The sequence below is a fragment of the Hyla sarda genome, chromosome 7 (assembly GCF_029499605.1).
Source record: "Hyla sarda isolate aHylSar1 chromosome 7, aHylSar1.hap1, whole genome shotgun sequence".
Lineage (NCBI taxonomy): Eukaryota > Metazoa > Chordata > Amphibia > Anura > Hylidae > Hyla > Hyla sarda.
In genome coordinates, this window is record NC_079195.1 from 210,169,461 (window position 1) to 210,189,604 (window position 20,144).

The 20,144-nt window shown below is 45.8% G+C and overlaps 1 protein-coding gene across 3 annotated transcripts in view; it reads right to left on the bottom strand.

Annotated features, from left to right (window-relative positions):
• The window catches only part of DNAI3 (dynein axonemal intermediate chain 3), a 219,886-nt gene that overhangs the window by 166,256 nt on the left and 33,486 nt on the right, over positions 1–20,144 (bottom strand). For all 3 annotated transcript variants that reach the window (XM_056532517.1, XM_056532515.1, XM_056532516.1), the window contains exons 4-12: positions 18,429–18,613; positions 18,234–18,338; positions 12,719–12,862; positions 11,567–11,766; positions 9,133–9,249; positions 7,649–7,839; positions 4,515–4,639; positions 4,296–4,385; positions 2,098–2,175 (exon numbers count right to left, since the gene is read on the bottom strand). In XM_056532517.1, coding sequence (XP_056388492.1) covers positions 2,098–2,175; positions 4,296–4,385; positions 4,515–4,639; positions 7,649–7,839; positions 9,133–9,249; positions 11,567–11,766; positions 12,719–12,862; positions 18,234–18,338; positions 18,429–18,613 — 1,235 coding nt within the window. The remainder of the gene's footprint in view (positions 1–2,097; positions 2,176–4,295; positions 4,386–4,514; positions 4,640–7,648; positions 7,840–9,132; positions 9,250–11,566; positions 11,767–12,718; positions 12,863–18,233; positions 18,339–18,428; positions 18,614–20,144) is intronic.

A 20,144-nucleotide genomic window follows, 5' to 3' on the forward strand; every position in this document is an offset into this window, starting at 1 on the left:
GATTTTTTAATAGAAGTAATTTAGAAATCTGTTTAACTTTCTGGAGCCAGTTGATATATATATATATAAAAAAGTTTTTTCCTGGATAACCCCTTTAAATCAACCCTAACTATATAAGGCTTTCACTACATCTCCTGATTGCACTACTCTCGGGCTGTAAAGATTGCCTGGGACTTTTAAACATCCTGACGACTGTCCGGCAGGCAGGTGCAAAAAATAGTTAGTGCGGAGGACCAGATACGAAGTCGGGATATGAGAACAAGATATAAGGTCGGACTATGAGGACGGGATATGAGGACAAGATATGAGGACGAGAAACAAGGACAGGATATGAGGTTGGGATATGAGGACAGGATACAGGGCCGGCATACGAGAACGGAATGTGATGTCGGGATATGAGGACGAGATATGAGGTCGGGGTATAAGGTAGGGATAGAAAGTCAGGATATGAGGATGGGATATTGGGCAATGGTGAGTACTCAGCTAGTACACATATATATATATATATATATATATATATATATATATGTAATCACATAGTTGATTATAAGAGTAACACAAATAAAGCATTCCAAAATGATTCCAAACTATATTATTTTGATATACAGACAGACCAAAAGTTTGGACACACCTTCTCATTCAGAGTTTTCTTGACTATGAAAATTGCAGATTCACATTGAAGGCATCAAAACTATGAATTAACACATGTGGAATTATAGACATAACATAAAAGTGTGAAAATATGTCATATTCTAGGTTCTAGCCGCCTTTTGCTTTGATTACTGCTTTGCACACTCTTGGCATTCTCTTGATGAGCTTCAAGAGGTAGTCACCTGAAATGGTCTTCACTTCACATGTGTGATGGTGTGGGGGGGGGGGGGGGGGTGCTTTGCTGGTGACACTGTTGGGGATTTATTCAAAATTGAAGGCATACTGACCCAGCATGGCTACCACAGCATCTTGCAGCGGCTGCTATTCAATCCGGTTTGCATTTAGTTGGACCATCATTTATTTTTCAACAGGACAATGACCCCAAACACCTCCCGGCTGTGTAAGGGCTATTTGACCAAGAAGGAGAGTGATGGGGTGCTGCGCCAGATGACCTGGCCTCCACAGTCACCGGACCTGAACCCAATCGAGATGGTTTGGGGGTGAGCTGGACCGCAGAGTGAAGGCAAAAAGGGCCAACAAGTGCTAAGCATCTCTGGGAACTCCTTCAAGACTGTTGGAAGACCATTTCAGGTGACTACCTCTTGAAGCTCATCAAGAGAATGCCAAGAGTGTGCAAAGCAGTAATCAAAGCAAAAAGGTGGCTAGAACCTAGAATATGACAGATTTTCACACTTTTTTGTTATGTCTATAATTCCACATGTGTTAATTCATAGTTTTGATGCCTTCAGTGTGAATCTACAATTATCATAGTCATGAAAATAAAAAAAAACTCTGAATGAGAAGGTGTTTCCAAACCTTTGGTCTGTACTGTATATAGCACAGAGATCTATTAATATAACATTTACCTTTCATAGGTGTTTGCAGTCAGACAACACAAGCAAACAGACGTTTTGCACAGAATCTAAATATATACTCATGGAAGCACTGCCCCCAACTGGCCATAATACACAAAGCCATCATTGTGGACACAATATGACTTTCTAGGACAGAACTAACAACCTGCATCTTCCTATGTTACAGTGCGATTCTTAGTTCTGATTTCAATAACTTGGCTTGTATGGCCCATGGCTGTTATTTTCCAGGAGCTTACGCACCTACTTTCATGGTACAAGAAATGCAATGACATCTTAGTGCACAGTTTCCCGACTAGTGCGCCTCCAGCTGTTGCAAAACGACAAGTTTCAGTATACCTGGAAAGCTTTCGGCTGTCCAGGCATGCTGAGAATTGTAGTTTTGCTACAGCTGGAGGCGCACTAGTTGGGAAACACCTGTCTTAGTAACTTTACACTGAGTTTGTATCCCTAGAAGAAAATGTCTGGTTCGTACAATATCCTACATTATAAAACATAAGATCACTGTGGCTACAGAGCCAAATCTGCTACATTATATCGAGGTTCTCATTTCTCATAGAGCATCTTAATTTACCTTTGAGGAGGTGCTCATGGTCACTCCAGTTTTCGCTGTTAGCAGTTCATAGTAAGCGGAGATATCCCACAGCACGACCTAAGAATGAAGAGATGCAGAAAACAGAATCAAGATGGAGCCTTTAAGGGGTACTCCAGCCCCAAGACATCTTATCCCCTATGCAAAGGATAGGGGATAAAATGTCTGATCGCGGGGGTCCGGCCGCTGGGGACCCCCGCAATCTAGCATGCAGCACCGTCCTGTAGCAATGCAGGAAGCGCTGGAGGTTCTCAGTGTTATGCCTCCCGACCACGGGGACGGAGTATCGTGACGTCACGCCCCCGTGTGATGTCACGCCTCGCCCCCTCAATGCAAGTCTATGGGAGGGGGCGTGATGCCCCCTCCCATAGACTTGCATTGAGGGGGCAGGGCGTGATGTCACACAGGGGCGGAGTCGTGACATCATGATACTCAGTCCCCGTGGTCGGGAGGCATAACACTGAGAGCCTCCAGCGCTTCCTGCAGTGCTACAGGTGGGTGCTGCATGCTAGATTGCGGGGGTCCCCAGCAGCAGGACCCCCGCGATCAGACATCTTATCCCCTATCCTTTGCATAGGGGATAAGATGTCTTGGGGCCGGAGTACCCCTTTAATATACAGTATGTAAGAGTCTATTAACACTGCACTTGCAATGCATGTTGGAAGGGTTTCCTAAGATATTCCTCATACATACGTCACTGTGTACCCATACATATGTATAGCCTATATGCTCCCATGCTACCAAACATATCTTACTTGGTGTATTTTTTTTTGCAAGATTCCTTTGCAAATGATAGCACATCAGACTGCACCATTCCATAAAGGTAAATCATTGCAACAGTGGATTCTTTTGGTTTTATTTGGGTGAATGGGCCCATATGGATACCTCTGCAAACAAAATGTGAAAGCAACCTAAGGCTAGGTCCACACATAGGGGAGAAAGACCGTCATTTAGGATCATGCCCGGATGCTTGCAGGTGTAAATTTGTATTCAACTTGATGTTTAATACACGACTCTTTACATGAAACCACATATGCTTGTACTTGGCGAGTGGCAAGCGGATTAGGCAAAAAATAAAATAAATAAAAAATAAAAAAAATTTTTTTACGCAAACCACGTGTTTGCATAAAATATTTTCACACTTTCACAAAAATTGCGCCTAGTGCAGGTGTTCACAGCTTTTAAGGAAACTCTGTTACGAGATGCCAGAATGTTTCCGATTTTTCGAATTTTTGTAGAAAACCTACAATAATACAGACACCATACACACTGTGCAAACTTACAATGGCCTCTACATACAATAGTTTCAACATACAATGGTCTTTTCTGGACCATTGTAAGTTGAAACCAGACTCAACATACAATGCTACGGACAGTCCAGATCTGTGAAACGTGTCAATGGCTGGAAGAACCGACCAATCAGAATGGACATTCACTGGTAAAACACCTGTATTACTGAAGTGTATGCACTGACTGATGTCTGGTAGCACCCCCTACAGTACGGGGAGGTATTAAATGTTCTGTACACTTTACCTGTACCAGGGTTACCTGCTCCTTTGGACACCAGGTGAGGGCGACTCAATGTTACTTTTTTAGGACACTGTGTACTGTACAGGACCCCGAAGAAGCTCCTTTCCTCTACATAGACCAGTGTTTCCCAAGCAGGGAGCCCCCAGCTGTTGCAAAACTACAACTCCCAGCATGCCCGGACAGCCTTTGGCTGTCCGGGCATGCTGGGAGTTGTAGTTTTGCAACAGCTGGAGGCTCCCTGCTTGGGAAACACTGACATAGACAGTGATTACAGCTCCCAGCAGATCTTTTATATGTAAGGATTTGCTTTATCTATATTAGTTATCTACTTATTTTTCTTTAATCCTCACTTTTTCCTATTTTTGGATGAAATTTTGGGCCTTTAGAACCAATTACCAGGTTTCCATAGAGTTCTGGTCTCAACATACAATGGTTTCAACATACAATGGTCGTCCTGGAACCCATTAATAGTGTAACTTGAGGGACCACTGTACAAAGTTTTTATTGAGCATGTAATATTGTATATGCATTACAATCTTTCAATATAAACCTTGTCAACGTAGAACATAGATGGAAAAGTTATATTGAAGATGAGGGTCATCAAGGTTCCACTGGTCAGTGAAAGTCTTAGCTCATGTTGTTCTCAGTACCTGACCATTAATACATCCTCCAGCGATGATACTGGGGTCACTTGGGCAAAACTGGAAGCAATATATGTCATCTGGACATTCAAGCATTAGCTAGGGAAAATAAGATAAAGAAAGTCAAGGGCAGAAAGGATCCAGAGATCACACTAGAGTTCACAACATTGCAGAACTGTGTTTCTGTAATTGAAAAGATATCTGACCTGTGGACGGAAGTGGACTGACCTGTGGACGGATGGGGTCTTTGAGACTCCAAATAAGAATCAGCGACGGCTTCAAGATGAGTTTAGAAGAAATGTTCACTCGATCTTCCAGGGACAGTCGTTCTGTAAGTGAAACTGCAACCAAACCTAGTGGAAAAAATATAAAATAATATCAGAATTTATAAGAAATATAGACTACTGATAATATGTACATGTATAAACATTACAAAATTAGCATATAGGAGAGTCAACTAGGCGCTGTCCCACCTGGGGGACCCTACCTGATCGTAGTTACTCTAACTTTGGGGACCATCATACAAGGTACGGTATGCAATACGGTACCGGGACACCACAACAGTGTTTCCAAACCAGGGTGCCCACAGCTGTTGCACTACAAAACTACAACTCCCAGCAAAGTATTTTTTACGTATTGTGGCCACTACTTGGGTCCGGACAGGTAAGATGCACCTAGATGCACCTGTAAGGATATTGGGGTAACTAAGGAAGTCGTCGGAACAGGAGCTGTGGGGGACCAGAGTAGGAAAGTATCATATATATTTATTTCACCCTGTTCGTAGCAGAATAGAAAAAAAATTATAATCCCAAAATACCCCTTTAAGGGTAGACCCGTTCACACTGCGGAATTTCAGCGGCGGACAATTCTGCCACTGAAATCGTTCCACGCAAAGAAGGAGCATGTTCCTTCTTTGCGCGGATTCCGCGAGCACTGCATAGCAGTCAATGGTGATGGCTCAGTGCCCAGCGGCCCAAGCGCCAAAGTATTTTCGGTGGCGGCCGCCAGACGGAATCTCCACTCGCTGAATTCAGCGTGCGGAGATTCCGCAGTGTGAATGCACCCTTATTTTATATTTATATGCACCAGGGCAATAAAAATGGTTGCACATGTGTACAACCTTTTAGAGAGGTATTCTCATCTCATAAAGTGATAGGGGGGAATTTACTAAGACTGTATATTCTAGCAATTTGCCATCACTTTATGAGATGTGAACACATCTCTAAAATGTTGTACACATGTGGTCAAACCTATGGCACTGAAAATAAAGGGGTTGCGGCCTAATATTGAGAATGACGGGACTGAGGTGCGGTGGTGCTACCATGCAAGAGAAGAATGTGAAGGGTTTGCAGCGTTGAATCAGTGCTGCACCCCTTTATCACAATGTGATAGCCTGGGGGAGTTGGGTGTAGGGAGTGTAGCTGTGCAGTTACTAAAGGGTGTCTGATTAACCCTTGCTATTCGTGACGCCAGGGTGAGGGGATCCTCTGTAATGCTTGTCCTACCGCCACCCTTCCCAAGAGCGATAGGGAGGTATAGAATAATAGAATGTCCACAACCGGAGAGTTTGCTGAAAACAGTTGGAACTTTTACTGAAGATTTTATGCAACTTCACAACAGGAACAGTCTCTACAAATGCAAATTCTCTTAGAGATTGACAAAGGTTGGGACCTTAAGCAGTTTTGAGTCTTTAAACTGATATGCGCTGTTCCACTGGATTTAGGGGATTTAGTTGCGGTCCAGTAGTCACGCTAGCTTCAGCGGGGTTTAGGTTAGAACTCATGGTTTAGTTTTGTGCTGAGGCCGGCAGGTTTTCAGGCCTAGCTTGTCTTTGAAAGTTGCGCAGATCCGTCCTGCTAGTCCGGCATCCACGAGAGCAGCAACCCAAGAGAGCGATAATTGGCTAAAGCTCCCTTATATGGGTAGGGGCTGGACTAGAGCTAATTGGTCCAATACTGCTGTCAATCACCTTTACATAGCATTATGGGTAACATGTGACCCGAGGACCTCCAAAGGTCCTCTAACATACCATAGAGGATTTAACATGGTCACATGACCGAAGGTCCTGCGACGCTAGCAAGGTAAGTATACTTTACATTATATTAAATATACATTATTATTAAATATGTACATGTATAAACATTACAAAATTAGCATATAGGAGAGGCAACTAGGCGCTGTCCCACCTGGGGGACCCTACCTGAGCGTAGTTACTCTGACTTTGGGGACCATCATACAAGGTACGGTATGCAATACGGTACCGGGACACCACAACAGTGTTTCCAAACCAGGGTGCCCACAGCTGTTGCACTACAAAACTACAACTCCCAGCATGCCCTGACAACCAAAGACTGTTCAGGCATGCTGGGAGTTGTAGTTTTGCAAAAGATGGAGGCACCTTGGTTGAAAAACACTGCTTTAGAAGATGGGAATACACCTTTAGCTTCTAACAACAGGGGACTATTTAACTTGGATTCACATGAAAAACTATGAAAACATTTGTATCCAGCATATGTAGCACATAAATCCAATAATAAAGCATTAAAGCCTCTCTTAGGATCATAGAATTACCCCATAAATCAGTGGTCTCCAAACTGTGTTGCAAAATTACATCTCCCAGCATGCCCGGACAGCCGTTAGCTGTCCGGGCATGCTGGGAGTTGTAGTTTTGCAATATCTGGAGGTCCACAGTTTGGAGACCAAGCCCTAAATAGACTAAACAGAACTATTAAAGAGTACCTGTCACCAAATATAACTTTTAATATAGTGTTCCTTGTGTAATTAGCAGGCACTTTCCTATTCACTTGCTTTTAAAATTATCATCAACATAAATATAAAATGTAATATAAAAAATGGCCACATGGTGGCTCTGTTCTGTTTCCTGCAACAGTTAATACAGTGAGTTTGGTCTCCTCCCGGCCTGGTAGCAGACCAAACTCGGGAAAAGTTTCTCTGCACTGAGCTTGATTGACAGCTACACAGAAAGTGAAAGCTCCACAGATTCTCACAGAAAGCTGCACAGACTGAGACCTGCAGGAGAGCATCCCTGATAGCAACACAGACTGAAACATGAAACATGCACAGAGCCTGAGGTCTTCAATTCATCACAGCACTGCAACCATGTGAGGGCAGAAGTTGTCCCCCAGCAGACTTCAGTGATGTCATGCCTGCTAGGAAACACCCACTTTCTCCTGCTGTGAGCAAGAAGAAAGGTAAGCTCTGAAAAATGTTTTTAAGCGCTGAAGGGGTGTTAGGAGTAGTTAGGGAACATAGCCTGAGTTAGTTTAGAACAGTTTATTTGGTGACAGGTACTATTTAAAGGAAAATAATCTCATAAAAGACAGAACATTTTTAGCAGTTACCATGAAGTGTGGGATGCCAGCTAATGCAGCTAATGGTTTTTTCTTTGCCAAACTGGTGGTCGGTGAAAGACTGATACTCTTTAAGATGGGAGTCAGATTTGCCGCCAAAAGTGCTTTCCTGTTCACACAACGCTTTCCAGTCATCGACAAAGGCATTCAGGATTTCATTTTGCTGTAGAGCCAATTCCAGTCTGTGGAAAAGAAGCAGGAGGACGCTATGAGGAATCACAAAAAAATGTGCACTACTCTTTTCTATTAATAAGTCTACAGCAGTGGTCTCTCAAACTGTGCCCCTCCAGCTGTTGCAAAACTACAACTCCCAGCATGCCCGGACAGCCAACGGCTGTCCGGGCATGCTGGGAGTTGTAGTTTTGCAACAGCTGGAGGTCCTCAGTTTGGAGATCATTGCGGAACTCTGCAACCTGTGACTCTCTCCAGCTGTTGTGAAGCTACAACTTCCAGCATGTCAAGACAGTCTTCAGCATGTCGGGAGTTGTAGTTTATGGCTGGGTTCACACTACAGAATTTCCATGTGTAATTTCACTTAGCATTTACACTTGGAAATTCTGGTGCAGCAGAATCCCATTGCTGTCAATGGGATTCCGCTGCACAGTGCACACTGCTGAATTTTCGAGGCAGACGTTCTGCCACTGATATTCCGTTGCCCAAAGAAATAGCTTGGTCAATCTTTTTGGCCGTATCCGCCTGGAGTACAATGTCATCTATGCAGACGGCAACGTACGTGCAGGTCCTAGTGACGACCAATTCAGGCGGTGCTGGCCACACTTCAGAATTTCCAGCCTATCCTCAAAGAAGAAATCCAGTGGTAGACAACTTATCCCCTATCCGACTGCTGGGTCCCCGCGATCTCCCGTACAGGGCCCCGACTCTGCATAGCTAGGTTGGCTGTCCCACCCAGCACTGACGTAGTAGAAACACGCCCCTCTATTCATTTCTATGAGAGAGGTAAAGAAACAGCAGTCACGTGTTTCCACCTCTCCCATAGAAATGAATGGAAGGGCGTGTTTCGACCAGCGTCAGTCCTGGGTGGGAAACATCACTTCCGGAAGCTGAGCCGGGACCAAGGATCGCGAGTGGTTTGGCCCCAGTGGTCGGACCCTCTGGGATCAGACACTTATCCTCTATCCTGCGGCTAGGGATAAGTTGTCTACTACTGGATTTCTTCTTTAATGGAGTTATCCAGGAATAGAAAAACAGAGCAAATTTTTCTAAAAATTTTTTATGAAAAAAAACCCCACATCTGTCCTCAGGTTGTGTGTATTATTAAAACTTGGCTTCATATATTTCAATGGAACTGAGCTGCAATACCACACACAACCTGAGGACTGGTGTGGCGCTGTTTTTGGAAGAAATCAACTCTGATTTTTTATGTCTGGAGTACCCCTTTAAAGTAGCTGAAGCACCACAGGTAGCAGACTACCGGCCAATAGCACAATACTGGGCAATTTAACCTCCCTGTTTACCTTAAAGACACAGAGTTGATAAATTCCTTCAGATCCTTAGAGGACAGATATTCTTGTTTTTGCTCTTCGGTAAACTCCCTTGGTGTGTACTGAGTACAAGCATTTCGAGGGTAAGTCCTATATGGAATATAGATGGGAATTATTATGATTATTCATGAGTTAATATAAATGTACTTGCACATATATACGTATACAGTACTTATTAGCATACCTAACTATGCCCTAACAACAGGAAGCCTTAAAGGGGTACTCCGGTGGAAAACTTTTTTTTTTAAATGAACTGGTGCCAGAAAGTTAAACAAATTTGTAAATTACTTCTATTAAAAAAATCTTAATCATTTCTGTACTTTTTAGCAGCTGTATGCTACAGAGGAAAATCTTTATTTTTTTTAATTTATTTTTTTGTGTTGTCCACAGTGCTCTCTGCTGACACCTGATGCCCGTATCCGGAACTGTCCAGAGCAGGAGAAAATCCCCATAGCAAAGCTATGCTACTCTGGACAGTTCCTGACACGGACAGAGGTGTCAGCAGAGAGAACTGTGGACAACACAAAAAAGAAATTCAAAAAGTAAAGAATTTCCTCTGTAGCATACAGCTGCTAAAAAGTACTGGAAGGGTAAAGATTTTTTTAATAGAAGTCATTTACAAATCTGTTTAACTTTCTGGCACCAGTTCATTTACAAAAAAAAAAGTTTTCCACCGGAGTACCCCTTTAAGGGATAGCCCTAGGATCCTTCAATGAACCTCTTGCTGTCTGTGACAAAATTGATGGGGATTTCTGATCACAGCATACAAGGGTTTAAATGGACAGAAAACTAAAGGGGTACTCCGTCCCTAGACATCTTATCCCCTATCCAAAAGATAAGGGATAAGATGTCTGCTTGTGGGGAACCGGCCCCTGGGACCCCCCATGATCTGAGTGCAGCACCCGGGTGTTATGCCCCTCCTATAGACATAAATGGAGGGGGGGTGGCATGACATCACAAGGAGGTGTGGCATGACGTCATGACCACGGCCGCCCGCACCAAGCGTTCTGAGCATAATGTTCAGAACACTGGGTGCTGCAATGAGACACATAATGTAAGTCTATGGGCCGTACGAGTTTCATAGACACAGATTGGGGAGAAATGTGCGCGGCCACGCGCCTCTCTCTCCCTCTCATTCAGGTCATCGGTCGGAGTCTAAACACTCACGACATGTCAAAAGTTTTTTGTTTTTTTTTATATTCAAAAGGTACCCTTTAAACGATAGAGGTCAAAAGTTTCTACGATGTCTGGGATAACAGCAGGACCCCATAGCTTCTGTATTACAGCTACGGTCCTGCTTATGAACATGCAAGAATCGCCCTTGCGATTAAATCACAGTCATAGTATGGTGCATGTCCTCTATGGAGTCTTGCTTGCACATACTATTACATTAATGGTCATCAAGGGGTTAAGAAATTAAAGGGGTACTCGGGTGGAAACCTTTTTTTTTTTTTTTTTTTTAAATCAACTGGTGCCAGAAAGTTAAACAGATTTGTAAATTACTTCTATTAAAAAATCTTAATCCTTCCAGTACTTATTAGCTGCTGAATACTATAGAGGAAATTGTTTTCTTTTTGGAACACAGAGCTCTCTGCTAACATCACGAGCACAGTGCTCTCTGCTGACATCTCTCCTACTCTGGAAAGTTCTTAAAATGGACAGAGATGTCAACAGAGAACACTGTGCTCGTGATGTCAGCAGAGAGCTCTGTGTTCCAAAAAGAAAAGAATTTCCTCTGTAGTATTCAGCAGCTAATAAGTACTGGAAGGATTAAGATTTTTTAATAGAAGTAATTTACAAACCTGTTTAACTTTCTGGCACCAGTTGATTTAAAAAAAAAAAAAAAAAAAAGTTTTCCACCGGAGTACCCCTTTAATAAGCACGTGTGTTAGGTCTCTAGATACTTTACAATACCTGAATCCGTATGACAGTAAAGTTGTCTTTCTTTGCTAAATAAAAATTTCCCTGTAGTATTTGAATCTGTGTGCCTTAAAGGAGTAGTGTAGCAAAAAATAACTTATCTCCTATCCCAACGATAGGGGACAAGTTATAGATTGCGGGGGCTCCGAGTGTTGGGACCCACCGCGATCTCCTGACCGGGGCCCCAGCAGTCTGCCGGAAGTGGCCGTTCCGACCCCCCTGCAGAAAGCTGCGGCAGACACACCCCCTCCATGTATCTCTATGTGGTACATGGAGAGGGCGTTTTGGCCAGCTCTTCATTCAGTGGTCAGCACGCCCCCTTCCAGCAGACTGCCAGGGCCCCATTCAGGAGATCGCGGGGGTCCCAGCATTCGGACCCCCCCCCCCCCCGCAATCTATCACTTATCCCCTATCCTTTGGATAGAGGATAAGTTATCTTTCTCCACAGAACTCCTTTAATGCTTACCTTTAGAACTATAGCCCTTACCACTTGGTCTGGGTGCTCTGCTCCTGAAGCAAGGGCACCACTTGTATCCCAGTGTCTCGCTCTTTAGGTTTAATGTTGAACCGTTTGTCCTGGTAAGAAGCGCATTCCATGTACCCGTCCTTCACATCGGATGCATTGTAATCGCTGAAAGTAACCTGCGAGCCAAACTCTCTGTGAATCCGTGAAATCATGAATTTGATCTGTAAAACATAAAATAAGTAGGATGGTTACATTTTACTTTATAAGAAATACCATCATTTTCCTATAGACAAAATGTACATGATTTTAGTACATGTATTGTAATGAGTACATTTTCTGTTTGGCTACCATCATGCAAAGTTGTGGCAACGCTCAGTCCTATCAAGGGGCTTTGACTTTTAGCCTATCACATCCGCTATCTGCGTGCACAACCTCCTCAGGTGCATATAAATTTGAGCCAGTCTGCCGTTCATTGCTTGTGTTTTTATATCTCAGCACTTGCTCTTGTCTTGCTCCTACTTAGCTATTCTGTGTATATTTCACCCGTGACTTTTGTCTGTAGGCAATACTCCTGTCTTCTGTATCAGTACTGCGTTGCTCTCTCTAGTAAAGACTTGGCCTGTTGATGCCGATTTTACAGGGTTTTTTTTTTTTTGGGCATTCCCTTTTGACTCTAGTTTTTGCCTGTGAGCATTTGGATCCCAATCTGGTTTCTTTGACCTTTGTACAGTTCTATTCTACGGTCGTTCAAAGGGTATCTGTCATGTTTATTTGCTGTTTAGTGCTGCAGACATGGTTGGATAGCTGTTAGGATATAAAAGCAAACTTTACCGTTCCTGGAGCTGATGGCAGTTGCCAAACCTCTAAAATAGTTTTTGTATTTATCAGCTAAATGTCAAGGAGGTGGGGCCAAGCTGCTTAAGTGTCACAGCCTGGCACAAATTCTTCTTCACTCTCACCTCCCAACCCTCCATGACTGACATACAGGGCTCTGTATTTCATTTAAGGAAGGGCTGGGGAATTTGGCACTTGAGAAGCTCGGCTCTGCCTCCTTGACACTTGGCTGGGAAATTTCATAAGGGGCATTGGTCATGATACTCTGTTAATTTCTTACTCATTTGTTTATTAGTCTTGATCATGTCTCCACCTATTATTTCATATAAATCATCTAACCTTGGTCTGGGATTCTTTCACCATTTCTTCCTCGACCTCCAGCTCACTTCCTAAAGAGATCCATGGCCTGGGTACTGGAGGAACGTAAGTGAAAACTTCAGAATCATCATCTTTTTCTTCTTCATCAGTTACAGGTTCTGGTGGCTACAAATCAAGTAAAAATACTCTTTGTAATAAAGTCTCTTGTCCACATTATATGTCAATGTTCTGTGGCTAGGGGGGACATGTATCATTATTTGTGTATGGGAGAAGCAGTTTACCCCTTTTGACGAATTCTAAATTATGTGCAGAAGCGCTAAATTTATCAATCAAGCGCAATAAGTTTCATAAATTGCGGGCAAGTATAGTAATCTCCTCATACCGTCACTCTTTGAAAACTAGAATCGATGATTTAGAGCATCTTGCTACGTGCAGTCCAAAATGGCTTATATTTGCATAAAAAATATGGTCATTGCGTAAGATTTCTGCGGGTAAATGAAATGTACCCAGTTAATAAATTTGTGCATACTAAATACGTCACTCCAAGGTACACCGAAACCTACCCATCTGGAGGAAATTCTCCACCAGAATGTGCGCAAAAAAAGACGCCAAAAAAACTGCTTGCGCAAAATGTTGAGCAAAAAAGTAAACACAAAACAGGAGTAAAATCTTTGATACATGTCCCCCTATGTGTTCACCTGTAGCTCCCTATGCCTATGCCAGCTGAAGACACTGTTGTGATTTAGTGACACCAGGGATCTAAGGGCTTTACTAGGGGTCGGAATAATATCACTGGCAGCTGACACCAGACTAAGAACCATTTCACTTATGGCTCTTTGGCACTTGTGGAAATTCTCTTCAATACAGAACAGGACTCAACAGCAACACTATATAAATGTTATACGGATATTCACATTTAACATTAAAGGGGTTCTCCGATGCTTACACATCTTTTCCCCTATCCAAAGGATAAGGGATAAGATGCCTGATCGCGGGAGTCCCGCCGCTGGGGACCCCCGGGATCTTGCACACGGCACCCCATTTGTAATCAGTCCCCGGAGCGTGTTCGCTCCGGGTCTGATTACCGGCAACCACTGGGCCGGCGGCGTGTGACGACACGCTCCGCCCCTCAATGCAAGCCTACGGGAGGGGGCATGATAGCTGTCACGCCCCTTCCCGTAGGCTTGCACTGAGGGGCGGAGCGTGACATCACACGGGGTGCCGCATGCAAGATCCCGGGGTCCCCAGCGGCGGGACTCCCGCGATCAGGCATCTTATCCCCTATCCTTTGGATAGGGGAAAAGATGTGTAAGCACCGGAGAACCCCTTTAAACTTTCGTTTTCATCTACATGGTGGACATTCCAAATGAATGGTTGTCCTGGCTCGTAGAAATGGGTTCATGGCAGGCCCACACACCTAGGAGGCGTTTACCAAATGCATACAATTTAGTGTTGAATATCAACCCTTGATATATCCTAATAGGGTTTGTTTCAAGGCAGAGAGAACATACATTGTCGTGATAACACAAAGACAGTGACCAATGCTGATCACTTGAAAAAAAGCAGCTGCGGTGCTAAGAAAGCCCCACACCACAATATGTCTACTCTGCCAGCCTTTTTACAGAAGTAAATATCCACGGCGATTGTCACGATGCCGGCTGGCAGGAGGTGGATCCTCTGTGCCAGAGAGGGATAGCGAGGACCGTGCTAGTGGACCGGTTCTAAGACACTACAGGTTTTCACCAGAGCCCGCCGCAAAGCGGGATGGTCTTGCTGCGGCGGTAGTGACCAGGTCGTATCCACTAGCAACGGCTCACCTCTCTGGCTGCTGAAGATAGGCGAGGTACAAGGGAGTAGGCAGAAGCAAAGTCGGACGTAGCAGAAGGTCGGGGGCAGGCGGCAAGGTTCGTAGTCAGGGGAGATAGCAAAGTTCTGGTACACAGGGTATAAACACACAAAAACGCTTTCACTAGGCTCTAGGGCAACAAGATCCGGCAAGGAAGTGCAAGGGAGGAGACTAGATATAGCCAGGAAGCAGATGGGAACCAATTAAGCTAATTGGGCCAGGCACCAATCATTGGTGCACTGGCCCTTTAAGTCTCAGGGAGCTGGCGCGCGCGCGCCCTAGAGAGCGGAGCCGCGCGCGCCAGCACATGACCGCAGGAGACGGGAACGGGTAAGTGACCTGGGATGCGATTCGCGAGCGGGCGCGTCCCGCTGTGCGAATCGCATCCCCAACGGCCATGACAGGGCAGCGCTCCCGGTCAGCGCTGACCGGGGAGCTGCAGGGAGAAAGGCGCCGTGAGCGCTCCGGGGAGGAGCGGGGACCCGGAGCGCTAGGCGTAACAGTACCCCCCCCCTTAGGTCTCCCCTTCTCTTTATCGGGTAACTGCCTCCCCTGGGATGAGGACACCGGGAAAGGAAGGAGGGATTCCTCAACGGCAGGCAGAACCGCAGGAGTAGGAATGGGGAGAGAGGGCAGAGGGCGAGACCTGGCACGGGGCAGTGTGACACCAGGACGAGGGCCATGAGGGGACACAGAAGCTTGCCTGGGAGGGGGGGAGGGGCATTTCCTGTGGCAGGCAGAGTCCTTAATGACCTTAGGGGGACCGGATACAGGAGGAACCACAGAGTTACGGCAAGGGTTACTGGGAACCGGTTTTAGACAGTTCTTGGCACAAGAGGACCCCCAACTCTTGATCTCCCCAGTGGACCAATCCAGGGTTGGGGAATGAAGTTGAAGCCAGGGAAGTCCAAGGAGAATTTCCGAGGTGCAATTGGGGAGGACCAAAAGTTCAATCCTCTCGTGATGAGATCCGATGCTCATAAGAAGGGGCTCCGTGCGGAAACGTATGGTACAGTCCAACCTGGCTCCGTTGACCGCGGAGATGCGGAGTGGCTTGACAAGACGGGTCACCGGAATATGGAATTTATTCACAAAGGACTCCCGAATAAAATTCCCAGAAGCTCCAGAGTCCAGACAGGCCACGGCTGAGAGGGGAGAGCTGGCTGAAGTGGAAATCCAAACAGGTACCGTGAGACGTGGAGAAGCCGACTTGGCATCAAGAGACGCCACACCCACGAGAGCTGAGTGTGAGCGTGCGTTTCCCAGACGTGGAGGACGGATTGGGCAATCCACCAGAAAATGTTCAGTACTGGCACAGTACAAACAAAGATTCTCTTCCTTACGGCGATTCCTCTCTTCCAGGGTCAGGCGAGACCGATCCACTTGCATGGCCTCCTCGGCGGGAGGCCTAGGCGCAGATTGCAGTGGAGACTGTGGGAGAGGTGGCCAGAGATCTAAGTCTTTTTCCTGGCGGAGCTCTTGATGCCTCTCAGAAAAACGCATGTCAATGCGAGTGGCTAGATGAATGAGTTCATGCAGGCTAGCAGGAGTCTCTCGTGCGGCCAGAACATCTTTAATGTTGCTGGATAGGCCTTTTTTAAAGGTTGCGCAGAGAGCCTCATTATTCCAGGAAAGTTCAGAAGCAAGAGTACGGAATTGTATGGCGTACTCGCCAACGGAGGAATTACCCTGGACCAGGTTCAGCAGGGCAGTCTCAGCAGAAGAGGCTCGGGCAGGTTCCTCAAAGACACTTCGAATTTCCGAGAAGAAGGAGTGTACAGAGGCAGTGACGGGGTCATCACGGTCCCAGAGCGGTGTGGCCCATGACAGGGCTTTTCCAGACAGAAGGCTGACTACGAAAGCCACCTTAGACCTTTCAGTAGGAAACTGATCCGACATCATCTCCAGATGCAGGGAACATTGGGAAAGAAAGCCACGGCAAAACTTAGAGTCCCCATTAAATTTGTCCGGCAAAGACAGGCGGAGGCTAGGAGTGGCCACTCGCTGCGGAAGAGGTGCAGGAGCTGGCGGAGGAGATGGTTGCTGCTGCTGTAGCTGAGACTGAATCTGCTGTAGCTGCGACTGGAGTTGCTGAGTCATGGTGGTCAAGTACGACAGCTGGTGATCTTGTTGGGCAATCTGTCGGGCTTGCTGGGCGACCAGTGTGGGGAGGTCGGCGACAACAGGCAGAGGAACTTCAGCGGGATCCATGGCCGGATCTACTGTCACGATGCCGGCTGGCAGGAGGTGGATCCTCTGTGCCAGAGAGGGATAGCGAGGACCGTGCTAGTGGACCGGTTCTAAGACACTACAGGTTTTCACCAGAGCCCGCCGCAAAGCGGGATGGTCTTGCTGCGGCGGTAGTGACCAGGTCGTATCCACTAGCAACGGCTCACCTCTCTGGCTGCTGAAGATAGGCGAGGTACAAGGGAGTAGGCAGAAGCAAAGTCGGACGTAGCAGAAGGTCGGGGGCAGGCGGCAAGGTTCGTAGTCAGGGGAGATAGCAAAGTTCTGGTACACAGGGTATAAACACACAAAAACGCTTTCACTAGGCTCTAGGGCAACAAGATCCGGCAAGGAAGTGCAAGGGAGGAGACTAGATATAGCCAGGAAGCAGATGGGAACCAATTAAGCTAATTGGGCCAGGCACCAATCATTGGTGCACTGGCCCTTTAAGTCTCAGGGAGCTGGCGCGCGCGCGCCCTAGAGAGCGGAGCCGCGCGCGCCAGCACATGACCGCAGGAGACGGGAACGGGTAAGTGACCTGGGATGCGATTCGCGAGCGGGCGCGTCCCGCTGTGCGAATCGCATCCCCAACGGCCATGACAGGGCAGCGCTCCCGGTCAGCGCTGACCGGGGAGCTGCAGGGAGAAAGGCGCCGTGAGCGCTCCGGGGAGGAGCGGGGACCCGGAGCGCTAGGCGTAACAGCGATGAATAAGAAACGATGATAATGCACTCACCGCTGGTCACGATGCGGAAATTCAAGCTTTATTCCAACAAACTGCAATAGCTTCAGTGGACAGGACAGGTACACAGGGAGCTCGGATGCAACAGGTGAGGCGGGGGCGTGACGGAGGGGCGCCAACTAGTTTCGCACTCTGAGGCGCTTCCTCTGGCCCGCAGCGCGGGCCAGAGGACGCGCCTCAGAGCGCGAAACTAGTTGCGCGAAACTTCCTCGATAAGAGCACAACCATCTTGTATGCACCTTTGATCAGGACTGAAACACATTGTATGCTACAATTTATCCAGCGTTACACTCTCATCCATATTGCAGTAGCGGTGCCAGACACTTTTTGTTTTTACAGTTATGTTTTTTACAGAAGTAGCATAGTCAGCCACTTAGAAAATGAGCCATCCATGAGTCCTCTGGAAATAGGCAAACTAGTCGACAGGAGATAAAGTAGCATGATGCTCGCCTATAGGCGCTGCTGTCATTTTGTTCTAGCAATTGGCAAGAGTAACAACAGATGGACCCCCACCAATCGGATATGAATGGCGTATCCTAGGGAAGTTCCATCAAATCTGCGTCCTGAGGAAATACCTTTGATGTAGTGTAGGATTATGTTTGGAAGTAGTTCTAAAGCTAGAACAGCTTGGAACCAATATTGTGTGTTGTAACATAACCAATGAATAACATTATTAAAGCATGTACCAGATATTAATTTATAATCTAAAATCTAAGCTTCTTACTTGCAGAATCGACTCTTTAGCTTCTTCCGTAACAACAAGATAAAAGTTCTGACCATAGGTAAAATCTCTATCAAAAACCAGCAGCAGCTCCTCTCCGGGATAATCCTATATATTCCGAGAGAAAATTAAAAATGGTTAAAATGCAAAAAATTTCACCATAAGGATAAAAAAGAAGATAGAGACCATTTATTTTACCACAATAATAGCTTTAAAGGGGCTGAAATCGGAAACTGCAGCTCTGTTCTTTAGATCGATGAGAATTTCTTCTTTCTTTAGGAGCTTAAATGGATTTTCAAGGGTTACATCCTCATCAATCCGACAGCTGAAGATCTCCTGAGTCTTGGAGGTTAGAACCAGGGGAACAATATATTCAGGGTGACCTGTGTAAAAAAACATTGCAAGTCAGGGATTACTGAAAAGGAACTACATGGAAAGGGGGCGTCCTCTGGTTCACTTCATTAAAGGGTTACTCCGCTCCCCAGCTTCCGGAACATTGAGTTCCGAACGCTATGTGTGGGCTTCCGTGTTCACACCTGCCCCCACGTGATGTCACGGCCTGCCCCCTTAATGAAAGTCTATGGGAGGGGGGCGTGACAGCCGCCACACCCCCTCCCATAGACTTGCATTGAGGGGGCGGGACGTGGTGTCACATGACGGGGCGTGATGTCACGAGGGGGCGGGGCATGAACACGGAGGCCTGCACACAGCGTTCGGAACTCAATGTTCCGGATGCTGGGGAGTGGAGTAACCATTTGAAGGCCCCCATCTTAATTCTTCAAAAAGGGGTTGTCCAAACATAGGGAATAACACAAGAATTTCATCAATCACAAGAACAGAGGTCAGTTGTCTCCCAAGTGAATAAAATGGCAACGCACATGGTCAGCCACCACTCCATTTATTGTCTCTGGGAATTTTTTTTTATTTGACTATGCTACAGGGGCTGTAAAGTTAGTGTAGATCATAATATAGTGTCTGTAACTGTGTGTGACAGTTTTCTCACCATTCTTCTGTGATTTTCACCCCAATATTTATTTTTACCAGCATACAAAATGACTGCTGTCTCAGATTTTTCCCAGCTTGCAATGCGGCCGAGACCTGACTCACTAGTCAGCTGATGACAGGGATCCTGTCTGCTTCAATGGGTGGAGGGATCAATCTGCAACTAATGCAACACCTGGAGGCACCCTGATTGAAAACCACAGGTATGCAGCTCATTTATGTTTCAATGGGTGGGGTGGCTGATGTGTGAGAAGGAGGAAAATTGAATTGTGGGATTTGTAGTCAAAAAAAGAAAAATCAAACAGGAAATACAAGTTCACAGAAAGCTAGCCACAGTGTTATGGTAATCTCACAACATAGTCATTTAGCCCCAAGACAGGCGCAGATCCTTCCTAAGCATGTCCATTACTGTCTGCCAGGTACGTACTAAAACTACCTTATGTGGAGAACCCCTTTAAAATCTTGGGATAACCCCTTCGATAAGAAGAACCTAACACAATGAAAAATACTTACAGGCAGCAGGTCTGCAGTTTATTGCCTGGGACCAGAAGTTACAATAACACATAAAAAAGATGAAAGGAAGTTTTGTGGCCATTACAATAAGAAAGCGCTGCAGAATGTAACCAAGATCTTTATTTTATTTTTGTTCATCTTATTTTAGATTTTAAAAAAGGAAATAAAAGTAACAGAAATAGATTCAGGTTTATGATTACAGACTGTAGTAGATGACTCCCATCTCCGGGACACGGATGTCACAAGTAAATATAGGACACAGGAAAAAAAGGAAATGCCTGAAATAGAGGGCGAAAGACACAGCGACATCTACGGAATGAAGATACAACATAACACCCATTTGTGTAGCTTACAGGGCAGCTGTGGCCAGTCTAAGAAAGTCAAGTTTATTTGGGTGAA